Below are 15,468 nucleotides of genomic sequence, written 5' to 3' on the forward strand. Positions count from 1 at the left end.
GGCCCGTTAGCTCTTCTAACTTCTAAGTTCTGAGAGCTTACTGCTTAGGTCACACACTGCAAAGGCGCACATAGAATTTCAGAATTCTTTGCCAGCACCATTTCTGTCGTTCTCCGCCCTTCATCGTCGACTCCGGCCGATTCCCGAAGGTTTGGAATATACTCAGATCGCAGCACTGTCACTTTCGTTTATCTTCTTCTTTTCCATCTTTTTATTTGAATTTTACAACCTCACAGACTCGCATGATTGAATAATTTCATAGGATATGTTATCAACACTATATGTACTTTGTGGTTACATTATTGATAAATAGTGTTAAACTGATGTAGAATAGTGTTGTCATTGTTTCGTGCTTGTGTCAGTTTCAATGGCGTCTTCTAAGAGGCCAAATGCGGGGCCCAATGGGAGAGGGAAACGCCGGAAATCTTCTGGCGGTTTTTCGCCGTTGGATGTTTCTCCAGGTAGCGTTGTGTTCCGTTTGCTCTGTCATGCTTCTAGAATCGGCAGTGTTATTGGCAAAGGTGGTTCCATCATATCGCAAATTCGCCTAGAAACTGGTGTGAAGGTTAAGATTGAGGAAGCTGTTCCTGGGTGTGATGAAAGGGTTATCACTATCTCGGGTTCGGATAAAGAGGCTGAAGAATATACTGCTGAGCAGGGAAAGGAGGTTAATGATAATGATGATGTTGGAAGCGAGGGGAAAGATGGGGAGGAGAAGAATGGTAGTGATGGCAATGGTAATGAAGATAAAGAAGAAAAAGATGCTGTTCCCGTTGAAGATTCAAAGAGTGAGAAGGGGAATTCGGCTATTTGGAAAGCTATATCCCTAGTTTTCGAGAGGATGGTTGAGGGAGTAGAGGAGACAACTGAAGGGGATGAAGAAAGTAATAAATCTTCTTCCTTTTTTTTGAGGCTGCTTATTCTTACTGCTCAAGTTGGATGCGTTTTAGGAAAGGGTGGTAGTGTGATAAAGAGAATGGCAGCTGAGAGTGGTGCACAGATTCGGATCCTTCCTAAAGACAAGGTTCCAGTGTGTGCATCAGCATTTGATGAGATAGTTCAGGTAAATGTTTGTGATACTGATCAAAAAAGGGATAAGGGGTGTGCCATTATCCCCTTTTGATTCAGTGTTTTTAAACTAACTGGCTGTGTTTTTTATTTAATTAAATTAAATTAAAGTATAACTGGGAGTTGTATTTGAAGTAGCAAATGTCTGGCTAGAATGTTTGCTTTGTCAAATTTTATTTAATTAATTGTCTGAACCCTGAAGTTAATTTCATTAATACTATGTTTTGCATGTATGCATTTTGAGTGACACATAATTCGAGGTTGAAGTGCAGAAAAGGGGTTCTATAGCTGCTGCTATTTTGGTGCTTATTAGTTATTACTTATTACTCATTTTAAGATCTGTTCATGCTTGTAATCTTGTTTCAACATTATTTTTCATATGTATGCCTTGATGTAGATCTCAGGAAGTGTAGAAGTTGTCAGGAAAGCTCTTCAATCTGTTTCTCAACAGCTTTTGGAAAATCCACCTCGGGATCATGAATCCCTGTCCGCCAAGTCTACTGGGCCATCATCTCATTCATTTGGGCAATTCCCACCACACAACCATTCTTTTGCTGCTCAAGGAGAACCTTTTGCTACTGGTCCTCATGATATTTCTGCTTTTCATTCTGCCCCTCCTTTGATTCCCAAGTTTCATGAAGCTGCCATCCACGGTCGCACGAGGCCTTTACAAGAAATGCTTACTTTTCGTTTATTGTGTCCTGTGGAGAGGGTGGGAAATATAATTGGCAAAGGTGGAGCAATCATAAAGACTGTGCAACAAGAGACAGTGAGTGAAATCAAGGTTTTAGAAGCCCCTCCAGATTCAGAGGACTGTGTTATTGTTATATCTGGTCCAGCGGTATGGTTCAAGTTTTCCATTTTCTCATCTGAGCTATTGTTATGGAGCCACATCTTTTTTAACTGATGTTAGATTAATGTTTGCAGCACCCCGAGGATAGAGTATCCCCTGTGCAAGAGGCTGTATTTCGTGTGCAAACTAGAATAGCCAAGCCTATACCCGATGCCAATGACCATACTATGTTAGCAAGGTTTCTTGTTTCTTCCAATCAAATAGGTTGTCTCCTTGGCAAGGGTGGTTCCATCATAACTGAAATGAGGAAGAAATCAGGGGCCCATATCCGTATATTAGGAAAGGATAAGGTTCCAAAGTGTGCTTCAGAGGATGAAGAAGTAATTCAGGTGCAATTTTACTGAGTTTGATATTGGTGTAAACTTCTTCCACTTTATAATCTTTGTAGTTTGTCTCATATAGTTAATTTACATAATAATGCTGATATTTCATTATCTTCTAATTATTTAAGATTGAATTAAACAACTACTCCTTTGGATTCCTAAATTTGTAACAGAAAAATTCTGATTTCCTAGGAAAAACTACAACTAATATGTTCATATTGTGAATTCCTGTAGCTTTTCAAAATGAGCAGTTGGAGTAACTTGTTGATAATTATTTTTACATGGTACTGATTCTTCAATTTTATTAATTGGCATGACACATATGCTTGGTGATTGGTGTTAATTGAGTTTAAACATTTTTTAGCTTCTAGTCTTATTTAATGTTTCACATGGTTGTTGCTTATCTTGTTTAATTTCTGTCAGGTGAATGGAGAAATTGAGGCAGTGCATGAGGCTCTTTTGCAAATAACCACTAGATTAAAACATCATTTCTTTCGCGATTCATATCCATCTGTCAATTATCCTTCAAATTCTCCATTTCTGGATCAACTTCCTCCATTCCCACCTTATTTAGGAAGGAGGGGACTTTCACCTCCTGGGATGTATTCTGACCTTGGTCCTCCACCTTCACATGCGGGTTTTCCTCTTGATGATCGCCCTGCTTTTCTGAATAATATACATAGGCCAGGCCTTCCTCCTCACATATCTCAAAGGAAGCCTTGGGGTCCTCTGGTATTGGACTGTTTTTTCTCTTTTGGTACTTAGGCTTAAAACATTACCCTTGCAGCATATCTGCATGTCATTTAAATCACTGTCAAACACTTGCGCTAGATGTTGAAGTTAGTATTGTTAAAATTAAAATTGAAATGGATGAGGAAGGGAAGAGTGGTCTAATAGGCTTGGTTGGTGTCAAAAGGAATGTGTATGTAATAATAATATATAATATATTTGATAAAACGTAAGTTTTTTTAAGTGTAGGTGATGCATTATTTTTTAATTTCTATACCGTTTAAAGGTCCTTATTTTATAAAATATTTTCTTTCAATTGCTACTTGCATAATTTGAGATACCAACACAAATTTACAGTCTTAAAAGTTATAATTAATCTTTAATCTATTTATTTACATATACCACACAAGAAGTTGCAATAAACAATAGATCAATCCCTGGCAGGAATTTTCTTCTTTTAAATTCAGGGTCATTGGGCAGGCTTCCACCAGAGGCTGATAGAAGCCTTGCTCAGATAAATATCAGTCAATAGAAGAGGACTGGACTATGGACCAATATCCCATTATTCAGGCCAAATTACCTGGTCTGTTTTTCCCAAATGTAAAATTTCAGAAGGAATGACATGTCAATATTTAGTTCTGACTTCTGAGAACTGAGAAGCTATGTTTTAAAGAAGCTCTGTTTATGCACTGATATACCTACCTGTGTTGGAAATCTGGTTTCTAGGGGGTACTTGAAGGTGGCACACCCATTGGCTTGCCAGACTTTCCAAGAGGTCCTCCTAGAAGAATTTCAGGATTTGCAGGGTGTGTCTACTGCAGTATTGCTGTCAATAGTTTTGTTTTCTTTATTATTTTCAAATTCTCTTCTTTTCTCTCTATCTCTATTACTGAGTTTTTTTCCCCATGCAGGGGGAGCCAACCAATTATCACAAGCACCACTGTTGAAGTTGTTGTTCCTCGAGCAGTGGTGCCTGTAATATATGGGGAAGATGGTGAATGCCTAAAACAAATACTTCAGGTGAACCCACTGTATCTGGTAATTTATGGTGTTAATTTTGTAGATTTTATCTGGCTGTTAGATGGTTTGTGCTTTACACTTTAAGTAGTTGCTTGTGCCACTCACACATCCACACCTATACCAAAATTTCTTTGCATATGCTCATGTGTTTACAAATTCCCAAGGAAAACACAAAAGGGACCTATTCAACATTATAGATGAAACGAATAATTATATTTTTGGTTCCTTTAGTTTGGACTAGTGTGGTTTGGTCCAAGTGTTTCTTTAGTCAATTGACCCCCCCCCCCCAAAATAAAATAAAATTTTGGTCTTCGTTGATTTTCTTTTACCTAAAACCCTCAAATTTCCACTTCCTACTAAAAAATTCACAAATTGAATCAATGAAATAATGTTAAATGTTCTTTTGCTAAAAAACTCATCAATCAAAATAAAAAAATCTCTAAATTTTTCTTCGTCAAAGCCTAATCTCACACCATTCAAAATACTGGAAAATTTTCACTTCAATTGAAATACTTAGAATTTGAGGGTATTTGGTAGGAGAAAATTGATAAAACTAAGAGGACCAACTTTGCTTAATTGACTATAAAAATAATTGAGATCAAAATTGTACAGTCCAAAACTAACTAGAGGGGGACCAAGAGGGCAATTAAGCCTACTAGCGTAGATGTAATTTACATTTTCATTCACTGTATGCTTTGATTGTGTTAATGTGAAACATTGTACATGTTTCTGCCATTTAGTCATTGAAGTTAAAGAAAGTGCACCCAAACCCCTGGCCCCAATACACCACAAGGTAGAAGTAAAAAAATGAAAATATTGTATCCCTCTTTTCTGATCTCAATTCAATTGGGACATAATTTGTTGGATGGTGTGATTATTGATGAAATCATTGTATAATTCTTCATGATTTTGACATCTACTATGTGGTCCACACAGATCTCTGATGCAAACATTACTATTACTGATCCAAAGCCTGGAGCTGTGGAAACTAAAATTATAATATCTGGAACCCCAGAGCAAACTCATGCTGCCCAAAGTCTTATTCAGGCATTTGTCATGAGTGAGAGGGAGTCAGTTTGATCACTCTATTTGGGTAACACCCTGATACATTTGTTTCTTTAGTCTGGCAGTTGTAATTGAGTTTTTTTGCTTAATTTTCTCCCTCTTGCAATTTTTAGTAGGCATGTGGTATAAATGGTGTAAAATGTTATCGTATAGAAATACAACTATGCACCAGCTTTGCTTTCATGAATTCATGTGCATTTATTTGGTTTGCTTTTCCAAAATTAAAGATACATCCCTATGTTTGATAGATTTTCGTCATGTCCAAGATCAGCACTGTTTTGAAGCTTGTAGAAGATAAGCAGCAGTCAAAATGGCTTCCAACGTCTCTTGGTATCTTTAACTCAAGCAAGTTGGTGTATGCTTTACTCCTCTTCTTTGACATGTAAGAATATTAATCATCTGGTTCTTCCATGCATATGTGCTTTTATCATTGGACTTGTACGACCCTATCTGTCCCCCAAAAAAATGCCAACAGAAAGAGAAAAGACAATAGCATTTGCTCTGCTCTAGAAAGAAGATAATGGAAAGAGCATTTCCTCTGCTGTACGTATACTAGTTCAAGTACTAGATGATCCTAAGGCCATCTCCATCTAGAGGTGCTTAAATTCCCTTTTCTTATCAAGAACCAATCCTTAGTAAGATCTTGCATTGAAGTTTTATCTTATTAAGAACATGTAATGTCAATGCACCAGGTGCTTAACTTTTTTTCAGGGTCATATAATATACTTTTTTTTTTATCAAAAATAATAATAAAAAGTTGGTAATAGTTAATGTTGATGAAATGTAAGGTTGCTTACTTATTTGTGGGACCTATTTTGGTAATTTTTAAGTTGATTGGTTGGAATTTGGAAAGAGTTTAAATTGTAAAACATAAAAAAAGTGATGTGTAAAAAGTAAAAAAAAAAAGGATGCTGGGATGGAGATGCTCAATAAACTGATAGAACTAGTATCATAACAGTGACAGAATTTTTTATTGAATGGAACTAGGAAGAATCCCCCTTGTAACCAATTCTTTGCTCCAGATATTTGGAGGTCTAGATCCGCTCCTTACACTGTTTTTCAATCACCCAAAGTCTCCTAAACTGTTCACGATTATTCCTATTTAGGCTGATCTACTAACATAAACCTATCCTTATTGGGCCTAATCAGTTGCAGGCCCAGTCCCTTCTTTCTAGCAGAAACCCATGTCTTTCTTTGGCCTATTAATCTAACTATTTTTTTATTCATAATTAATCCAACTAATTACCAATGGATATCTATCTGAACGCACCATATTAAAATTTGATTTATTGAATTCTTCTATTTATAATACTGGTGGAAATAAACATGCAGAGTATATGCATGACAATTGCGAAACGAACATTTCTATCGGGCTGATTGACATATAATATATGTATGACAGTTGAGAAATGGAGAGTATGTTAGATGATCGATTGTGCATTCTGACTTGAATGTTTGGTTCTACATGGATTGTTCTTGTCTTGAAGGTTAGATTGTTTTCCTCCGACTTATGAGTCACGGTTAGAGATAGTTGTTGATTGCCACTTCTTCATACTTTGTGCCATTACAGGATTTCATAACCAGTTAGTGAATTTGTATTTCGTCACTGTCCAGAATGTTCACTGTGCTATTTTAAATGTGTATGATGCAGATACAAGATTTGTGCATGCTCCTCTGAATTGAGTGGGTATATATTGTGCATGTACTGTAGACGACAGTGTTAAATGACAGTGCACACTTTCATACATCTTAGAATTATTCTTGACAGTTATACAATGCAGCTGGGTGTTATATTCTTTCTTTCATAAGCACTTGATAACAATAAATTATCCATGAACATGCTGAAACTTACTAAAAAAAGTTACTTAGAAAAGAAAGCAATTTAGAACTTTGGAACAAATTATTATTATTGCTGGGCTTTGAAGGGCTGATATTTCTTGAGATCTTGAGCGAGGCCTTGGATGGAACCAGCAGCTGAGATAATAGAAACGATCAAGCAAGCCCAGCTCAGTATCTTGAGCCATGTCCACGTGAAGGAAAACCTTTGCATCTTTGACTGCTTAATGTACATTTCTATGGGGAAGTAAACGGTTAATGGCCAAAAGGACAGTGAACCAATCAGGCCTAGGAAGTCATTGAAGAATGGAAACATCATAGCTATCAAAGCAGTGATGATGACATATGTTGTTCTCCACACCACCCTGAAGAAGTTCACAGGGAAGGTTCCACATAGTGGAAAGTTCAAAGCGTGTTCTCCATTTACAAATTGGCTATTTGGCCACCTTTCCTTACCCCAGTTCTCTACGAACCCAAATATGGGCTGACAGAAGACCTGACAAATAAGGCATAAAAAACATCATGCATTAACAAAATACGCGTATGCCACAAAACGCACTGTTTGATTCTAGTTGTTTACCTGATATGCTCCAACCAAGTGCACGGCTATGCAGATGTTAGCAAAGTCTATGAGCCAAAAGGGCTCGTAGAAGCCGAACCCTGTGAGGAAATTTCCTGGTGCATCGTTTCCAAATGCTGCATAACCTAGGCAGCCACATAGCACATAGAACAAGGTTGTAGTCAAGATGCCAATCAAACTTGCTCTTTTCATGACCTTGTTCTCTGGAGGGCTCGATTTCAGGGTATCCTGCAGTTATGTGGGGGTGGAAGCAAAATGTCATCGCGTGCCCTTATTGATACTCTTTAAACGGTTGTCAAGTATTTATACACACATGCACATACACCACGAAATGTCCCATACTCAGAACTTTTTATTTTGTCATTTGTTTCGGCCAAGCTAATATTCAGTGATGTTCACATGTATGAAATCCTTTTTAAATGAATCTCACTACAGTTTTATAGGTTTTGATAGTATATTTATAGGATTTCATTTTCGCCCTTTTTAAATGGAGTCCTTTTGGCCAAACTAGTAAGAACTAATACCCCCAAATATGTTTGAATAGTTTTTTAAAATTATTTTTTGTTTATTTTTTAATTTCTAATTCTAAAACTATTTTAAAGTTAAACAAAGACTCATAAGTCGTAGGTATTTTTCTTAACTTATGGTTTCTTTTCCTGTAAAATCATCCTTGTGTTAATTTATAATTTTAAATAACTTTTTACAATGATTTATTATCAATTTGATCTGAATTTAACCACAAATAAATCATTAAACCGTAAATTAGCGTGTTCTCCTGTTCAATTACTAATTTGTTTTAAAAAGATAATTTTTTTAAATTTTGTTTTTAATTTTGATAAACAGTATTTAAGGAATTTTAGTTATGTACTAACTACTGGCAAGTGGTAAGCGTATACAGACAAAAAATAAGTAATGAACGTCGGTACGAAGATAATACAATTTAACTTGGCATCTTTTCCAGGATAGAATAATGACCTTTTGCTAAAAAGGTATCCTTTATCTTATCTGCTTTCCACTAAAAAAATAAAAAAAGAATAAGAATCTTTAGTTTCGATTAGAATAGGTTCTACCACTTTAATGGATAGATAATGACTTGCATTTGACAAAACGTACCAATATTATATGATATCTTGTTCCATTAACAGTTAATTAGAAAAAAATATAAATTATTTATTATAATTCATATTAGATTTAGATCGTCTACAACATGTTTTTTAATAGAACCAGTGTATCATCCAACTGTTTACACGACTACTACGTAAATATAAATCAGTGTATCTTCGTATCTCCAATTCATTCGATAAGTTAAGAATGCCTTTTAAATTTAGTTCACTGACTTTTCCCGTAGAATAGGAACTTTCTTTACGAATGCATTAGAAGGGCAAAGCCAATTTAATTTGGACTAAGCTGTGTGCCCCGCATAGACAAGTAGCAAATAAAAGGCTTTTTAGTCAATAGCAAATAAGTGTTTCGATTCGTTGAAAATTGCCAAGTGGCCAAAATACCACTTGGAGTTGGCCATTTAATTTGGCTAGTACTCTGCCATACCGCCACGGTTCTCTTGAATTATGCATGCATGCAAGCATGAACTCTAACTCTAAGAGCAAAGGGGCAATCGCTAGCTAGCTATAGTGCTATACCATATATCTATCTGTATTAATGGTGTGGATAGGTAGGCAAATTAAAGTAGTTTTATATCATCGTGACATATATTAATTTTGTGTGCTTTATATTTATTCATAAAGGTTAAGTTCTTATTTGGAAATAAGGACAGCATTTGAGTTAATAAATTCCAATACTTTTATATATGTAGACATGCATGGATGGTTCTACTTCTATTTATGTTAATGTTTGATAACAACAAAAAAAACGAGTTATATATAGTTACCTGTATCTCGATGAGCACGTTAGAATAAGCATAAGCGAAGGCAATGTCACCAATAGCTTGAAACGTCCTCCAGACCTTCTCGGATCCTGTAACGTCTACCCCAACTTGCACCCCCGTTAAGGTTGTCCGTACAGGCTCTCCACCACCTTCACCAATATCAAACAAACATACGTATGTAATATATATATATGTATCTTATTGTTATATATCATTACTTTAAATTAATGTAAGCAACTTCGTTTTTACCATCCTAGCTAGTGCAAAGAAATTGAATGAAGTTTAATTAACTTTTGATTACTAATTTACCTGCCACTTTAGCTACTGAGAGCCCGAGGCCAATGGAAGAATAAGCAAAAGACATAACTGCTGCAACAATGGAGAGCCACCAGAGCTTATGGAAATTTGGTATCTGGCTAAGCACGATTTGAATGCAGGCAAAGAGGATCATGAAAGGGTTGTTTGACGTATAGCACTTAACATGATGACCATGTTTGTGAAAACAATTCGACCTCTTCACCGCCCTGATAATTGGTTTGAAAATTATAAAGTGGATTTATTATTACTATTACACTACACCATATACCACCGTCCAAAGTTTATTTAGATATGGAAACTTACACCATACTAATTGAAGCCGTTATCGTGTAACCGATAGTTACACCGACAAGATTTATGTACTGAGCTAATCCACACAGCTGAAATTTCCTCCCTCCTACGGAAAATTGAAAACGACAAATTATAAGATACGTTAAAATTTCCAAGTCGGTACGTACTACTATACGTTGCATTCAAATTAATTTGGTCGATCACGACAGGTTTTACTTGTTCAAATCATAGATTAGTAGCAAACAAAATCATGTAAAAGAGACATGAATAGAAATATTTATGGGAATTAGGTACTGCTCTTCGTGTTTTGATATGTCTCTTAGCTTGTAAATAAAAGAAATCGTGGGTAGAGCGCCTAGAAAGCTTGAATGCTCAAGTTTCAGTAGCAGTAACTATTAACAAAGCTATATCTGACAGCTACGTACTCAGTTAATTGGTAGGAATAAAAAATATATAACAAGAGATTTTATAATAATTTAATATCCTATTCAACCAATTGAACTAGATAATTAAATTGCATGAAATTGAATTGAATATTACCTAAGACGGATCTGACAACATCGGAATAGGTGTAGTTTCGCTTGCCATGAACAGGATCAGGTGAACGATAACAGTCGGCAAGAAGAGTGGAAGTGAAGTAAGTGATGAAAGAGAAGGCAAAGAGAACGGCAGGGCCAGCCACCCAACCCATTTGTGCAATTGCCCATGCAAGTGACAACACTCCTGACCCTATCACTGCCGTTATGATATGGGCACTCGCAGTTATCCATGTACCTTCAAACACAATCATAAAGTTACAAGTTATAATTGAGTTACAACCAAATCACATATACTGTTGAAGTTTAATTTCTGTGCCGAAGTGTTTAATTATGTAAATTTATATGATATACAATTAGAAATCACGATAAACTGACTTTTAAAATAATTATTAAAAAATATCTTGAGGATTAGTCTTATAGTTTCTAGCTGGAAAATATCTTATGTATTACTATGTATGACTATGAGGTATTATATATGTGTGTGTTGGGTTTTTAGTATAGTTAGCTAGCTAATATATGTGACAATATTGCTGATAAAAAAAAAAAATACTATGTGACAAATATGTGTATATGTACCCGTTCTTCTGACTCGTCCATCATCGTCGAAGTTTTTGCCACCATCTTCAGGGGTTTCTACGAACATGCTGTTCTTCTGAAACTGATCAGAATTCATCTCTCAGTTTCTATTTGAGAGGGCGTGTGCTGTGCCTAGGAAAAAGGGAAAAGAAAAAGAAATATGTGTTGTAACTCTCTGCTTGTACTTGGTGTGGTTGGTTTGGCTTGGCTCTACTTATAAGAGTTTGGTGAACTAAGATAATGAACTATAGAAAAAAGAAAAGGCAATTAGAATTCATGATAGTTTGCGAGAAAAACAATAATGGGTTAAATAGAGAAGGGGAATGAAGTCAAAGGAGAGTAGTTAAGTGGAAGTGTGGCACATGTACTTAAACGATGGGTGAGGAATTTATTGATTTTTTTTAATAAAAAAGTGGCATATATAATACTTTATCAAAAGCCTATGGAAGTAGAGAAATACAATATAAAAATGAAAAGCTTTAATTAATGGTGAGTTGGGAGTTTAAGATGATAGGTGGTTTTGTAAGGGTGGAATTTTGGACACGCCTTAGAACCATTGAAGGTGGCAAATCTCTGGTACATTTCGAACACGTGGGTCCCCACACTCGTGTTTTTCGTTTTAGTCCATCCATTTGGAGAATTTTTTGATGGCAGCCACTGATGATGGTTTTCTTGAAAGTGCTACAATTCCCTCTGACTAATGCACCATGCATGGCCGTTCTCTCGCACTTGATTCCCCGAACTTTTTGGTCTTATTGGGTTTTTATTTTGCTTTAAGTTATCTTAATTTTTTATTCACACTGCAAACTGCTTGAAACTTTGGTTTGCATATCAAAGATATATGAATTTTGACCTAACTTCTCCATTTTTTTTGGTATATATAATTGGGGGGGCTATGATGAAGAATTGAAGATCATGTATATCAGGCGCATGCACCCCATCAATTCTATGATATAATGCTGAATTGCCGGCTAAGGACTCCTGATTCTTGCATTTTATTGGTTCCAATACCAGAGGCACTTGCTAATTAATCATGATAAACAAAATGATACTCCCTTGATCTACTAATTTTAGAATCCTATTAACCAATTTGACAATTGATTTTATTAGTAGCATTAAATTTATCTCTCCAAAATAAAGTTTTATACTAATTGTCTTATAAGAAAAACAAAGCTTAACCTTCACTCTAAGTGGAGCTTTGTTTTACATCAGGAATTAAGGCTCAAATGGATGGTCTTTATTGATTTAGCATGACTTGACACCGATGGACGGTGGTCATGATCTGGATAACTTTTGCAGTAAATGCTATAGAGGAGCTTTTAAAGTGACATTGAAACTTGAAGTCGTCCATCACTATCTATTGTCAGTGTTCGTGATTATCTGCAGTACCTGATCAAGAGATATGCTGAAATTCTGCTTTGTCGGCATTAACTATCAAAAATTCATTCTGATCTTTAATTTGCTCAATTGTACTCAGTGTGTCCTTTCCCACTTCATAGAGCAACCGTGTTAATTACTACTAGCATTGAACAAAGCCCAGTGTGCCATTATACTACTGTGGAACACAACTAAAATTAAGAACCAAATTTGCTGTTAATGATTTCATGATATACAAGTGTCGCTTTTTCTTTCCATGCTTGTCCAACAATGAGACTTGGAAACACTGAACCAAGGTTATGGTTTGAGCAAGACAATTAAGTCGTAAAAAGGGAACTAACAATCATTAGTTTTCACATAAATTTTTTATAATTATAGGTGTATTTCTTTATAGCAAGATAGTCTTTTCTTTTTGTCTTTTCCCACCATCACTCTCCATGTGTGTGATAATTGATTCGACCTATAAAGGGTATTAGGAGTGTAAAAAAAGCAATATGAACCAATAGACTCTTGTTTCAGTGATCCATTTCGAGGATTGGTATTTGGTGCAGTATTTTTACTGTTTAATTATATTATTTATATAACATTTTTATAATATTATTTTTCTCACTTCTCTTTTTATTGTATAAAAAATTATACACAGAAATTATTATAAATACAATTTCTCTTTATTGTTTTACACGGATGGGCTTTAGTAAAATTATTATAAATACAATTTCTCACTTCTCTATATTGTTTACTAGTCCATTGATAGAAGTAGTCCTTGAGTTTCCTTTTTTTTTTCTTCAAATATCCCACCGTCATTCCACTCTCCTTAGGTGACGGGATGCTGTGGTCAGCAAATTTCTTGATAGAGAGAAAGTGACATTGAACAAATTTGCAATACGGGAGATTTCTGAGTCAAATGGGTGTATATGGGATGTTGAGTTATGGTATATGATCATTGGAGAAAACAGAAAAGAAATCTTCCAGGATTTTCACCATTGTGGTATTTTGAATAGGAGTTATTGAACTTGAACACATTGTGTTGTGAGGTTCAGTGAAGCAAAGGACGATTTTGATAAAGGTTCGGATGAGAGTGGTTTTGGTGCACAATTTACAAATGAATCACCATCATTGAATTCCAGAAAAAAGAGATGGAGATTTCGTGTTCATACATAAATGGAAAGTGGAATTCAAGCTTCGGATGTGTATAATACTCCTAGTCAGTCAACGGGTTTGATTTCCTAAAACAAACCCTCGAGTCTGAATTTTGGATAAAAAATTCTGCTGTGAATGATCCTATGATTTAAAAAAAGAAAGAAGGAAATGATGCATAAGTAGTATAACTGTATAAGTGATATAAGGTGAAAAAAAGAATAAGAGTGTCAACTAGATGTGTACATGTATTCATGTATTATTAAAAAACAAAATACTCCTTATTTAAAGTAGAAGTTGATGATACAGAAATTGTGATGTTCGTATAATTTTATTCTATATGAAATCTGCCAAGAGAATCTTTCTGCGAGCGAATCTTTAACATTATGTAATGGTTTAATTTTGCTCTTACTTTTTAGGTGTTTTAGTATGACTTTCCTATTAAAATTAAATTTTTGCCTAGCAATTTAGCACACCTACGATTTAAAGTTATTAAAGTAAAAATCAGATTTTAATAAGAATCAACACTACACTACAAGTATCTAAGAATCAATACCTAAATTTTATTTAAACGAAGACATATGTTATCTAAAATGAGCCCATGTAACCCTGATCTGGTCATGAGGTTTTTTTTTTTTTGGTTTTGTTTAAGGTCCAATCTTTCCATCCCCCAAGAATCATGTCGAGCTGGTGGCTGTATTAGCAAAGGGACTAAAATGAAAATTCTAATGTATGTAAGATTGAAAGATAAAAATTCACTAGTCAAAGGATTCAACGATAATTAGAGTAATCTTAAAAAAGGGGTAAATAGAGTAATGGCCATCTTATAAATTAGTAAGAGTATATTCATTTGTAGAGAAAAAAAATAAAAAATAAAATAATGTGATATATGTTTTTATATTTTATTTTAATTTAAAACTTTAATCTCAATTTCTTTTCTTTTAATTTTTTGGAATCAACTTGTCATACCATAATGCGTCCTAAAAGTTGCCATAAAAAAACACGTATTAATCAACCGTACCAAACAATGCCAAAACATTTTTGCTTGCTGTGACCTTGTGGGTTGTGACTAGTACTAGTGTACTTGCCCTAGCAGAATATTTAAATAACGATTTGACCAAAGTCACGCACTGATTCTCAACTAGGACTACTACTGATCAGAAAGCCATGGCCTGAGAATATGTCAATATTGTTGCTTCGATAATAAATAAACATAGACAGGGCAGTACTCATGATCATGAATTGATTATGGGTGAGAGCATATGTCAAATTTGTAACCTTTTCCCTAATGAAGGAACATTTTGGATGGTCAAGAGATTTGGCCCTGTAATTATCACAAGGTTTTAAATATTCGGATTCATCCCCACTTGTTTTTTTTTCTTTTTTCTAATCCTGTTTTGCCGAATATTTTTCTAAGAATTTTATAATAATTCTTTCTCAACTAAGACCGACATGTGTGTAATATAAAATGGGCCTGCCTCTATGATAACGAATCCCTCAATTATCTTGTTCTGGATTTTTATATAGTGCAGAAACGTCTCCATTAATCCTTTATATTCTTTTTCTTCGGTCCAGGAAAGCCCATTTGTTTTAATAGATCAACAACACATGCAGAAATGATAGATATATACTAATCTAATTAAGTGCATTGAAAAGTACATATTTTACAAAAATACACGAAAACTAAAAGCTTCAAACTATCCCAATTTTCTCAACGAATCAAGCTTCCACTTGGAAGATGTTCAGTGTCGACGAGTTATTACATTATTACTCTACACTTTATGCCAATTTATGATTGACGCCCGTGTACTTAATTTGGAAAAAGCAGTGGGAAAATAATGGTGCAATTTGCTCCATACAGGTGCAAATTA

At 35.0% G+C, this 15,468-nt stretch overlaps 2 protein-coding genes across 10 annotated transcripts; one reads left to right on the top strand and one right to left on the bottom strand.

Annotated features, from left to right (window-relative positions):
* Window positions 1-10: 10 nt before the first annotated feature.
* On the top strand, window positions 11-6,803 carry LOC100777433 (KH domain-containing protein HEN4). Of its 9 annotated transcripts, none has more exons than XR_005891149.1 (11): window positions 11-149; window positions 363-1,063; window positions 1,466-1,909; window positions 1,996-2,250; window positions 2,668-2,976; window positions 3,700-3,779; window positions 3,885-3,993; window positions 4,930-5,086; window positions 5,307-5,654; window positions 6,461-6,545; window positions 6,629-6,803. XR_005891149.1 is itself a non-coding variant. In XM_003522680.4 (9 exons), the coding sequence occupies exons 2-8, from the start codon at window positions 368-370 to the stop codon at window positions 5,071-5,073; spliced, it is 2,037 nt and encodes a 678-aa protein (XP_003522728.1). In that variant the 5' UTR covers window positions 11-149; window positions 363-367; the 3' UTR covers window positions 5,074-5,086; window positions 5,307-6,803. The 9 variants fall into 9 exon arrangements, 2 of the variants coding, with proteins under 2 accessions (XP_003522728.1, XP_040870818.1); XR_005891150.1 differs by having other exon boundaries at window positions 6,710-6,803; XR_005891148.1 differs by having other exon boundaries at window positions 5,307-5,440; window positions 6,391-6,545.
* On the bottom strand, window positions 6,784-11,270 carry LOC100777963 (amino acid permease 6-like). Its single transcript, NM_001255887.2, is given in 7 exon segments — window positions 6,784-7,390; window positions 7,475-7,702; window positions 9,363-9,508; window positions 9,669-9,883; window positions 9,981-10,074; window positions 10,509-10,742; window positions 11,084-11,270. Coding segments are annotated over 7 exon segments (1,440 nt in total). The 5' UTR covers window positions 11,181-11,270; the 3' UTR covers window positions 6,784-6,964.
* Window positions 11,271-15,468: the final 4,198 nt, after the last annotated feature.

Source organism: Glycine max, chromosome 4 (genome assembly GCF_000004515.6).
Source record: "Glycine max cultivar Williams 82 chromosome 4, Glycine_max_v4.0, whole genome shotgun sequence".
NCBI classification, from domain to species: domain Eukaryota; kingdom Viridiplantae; phylum Streptophyta; class Magnoliopsida; order Fabales; family Fabaceae; genus Glycine; species Glycine max.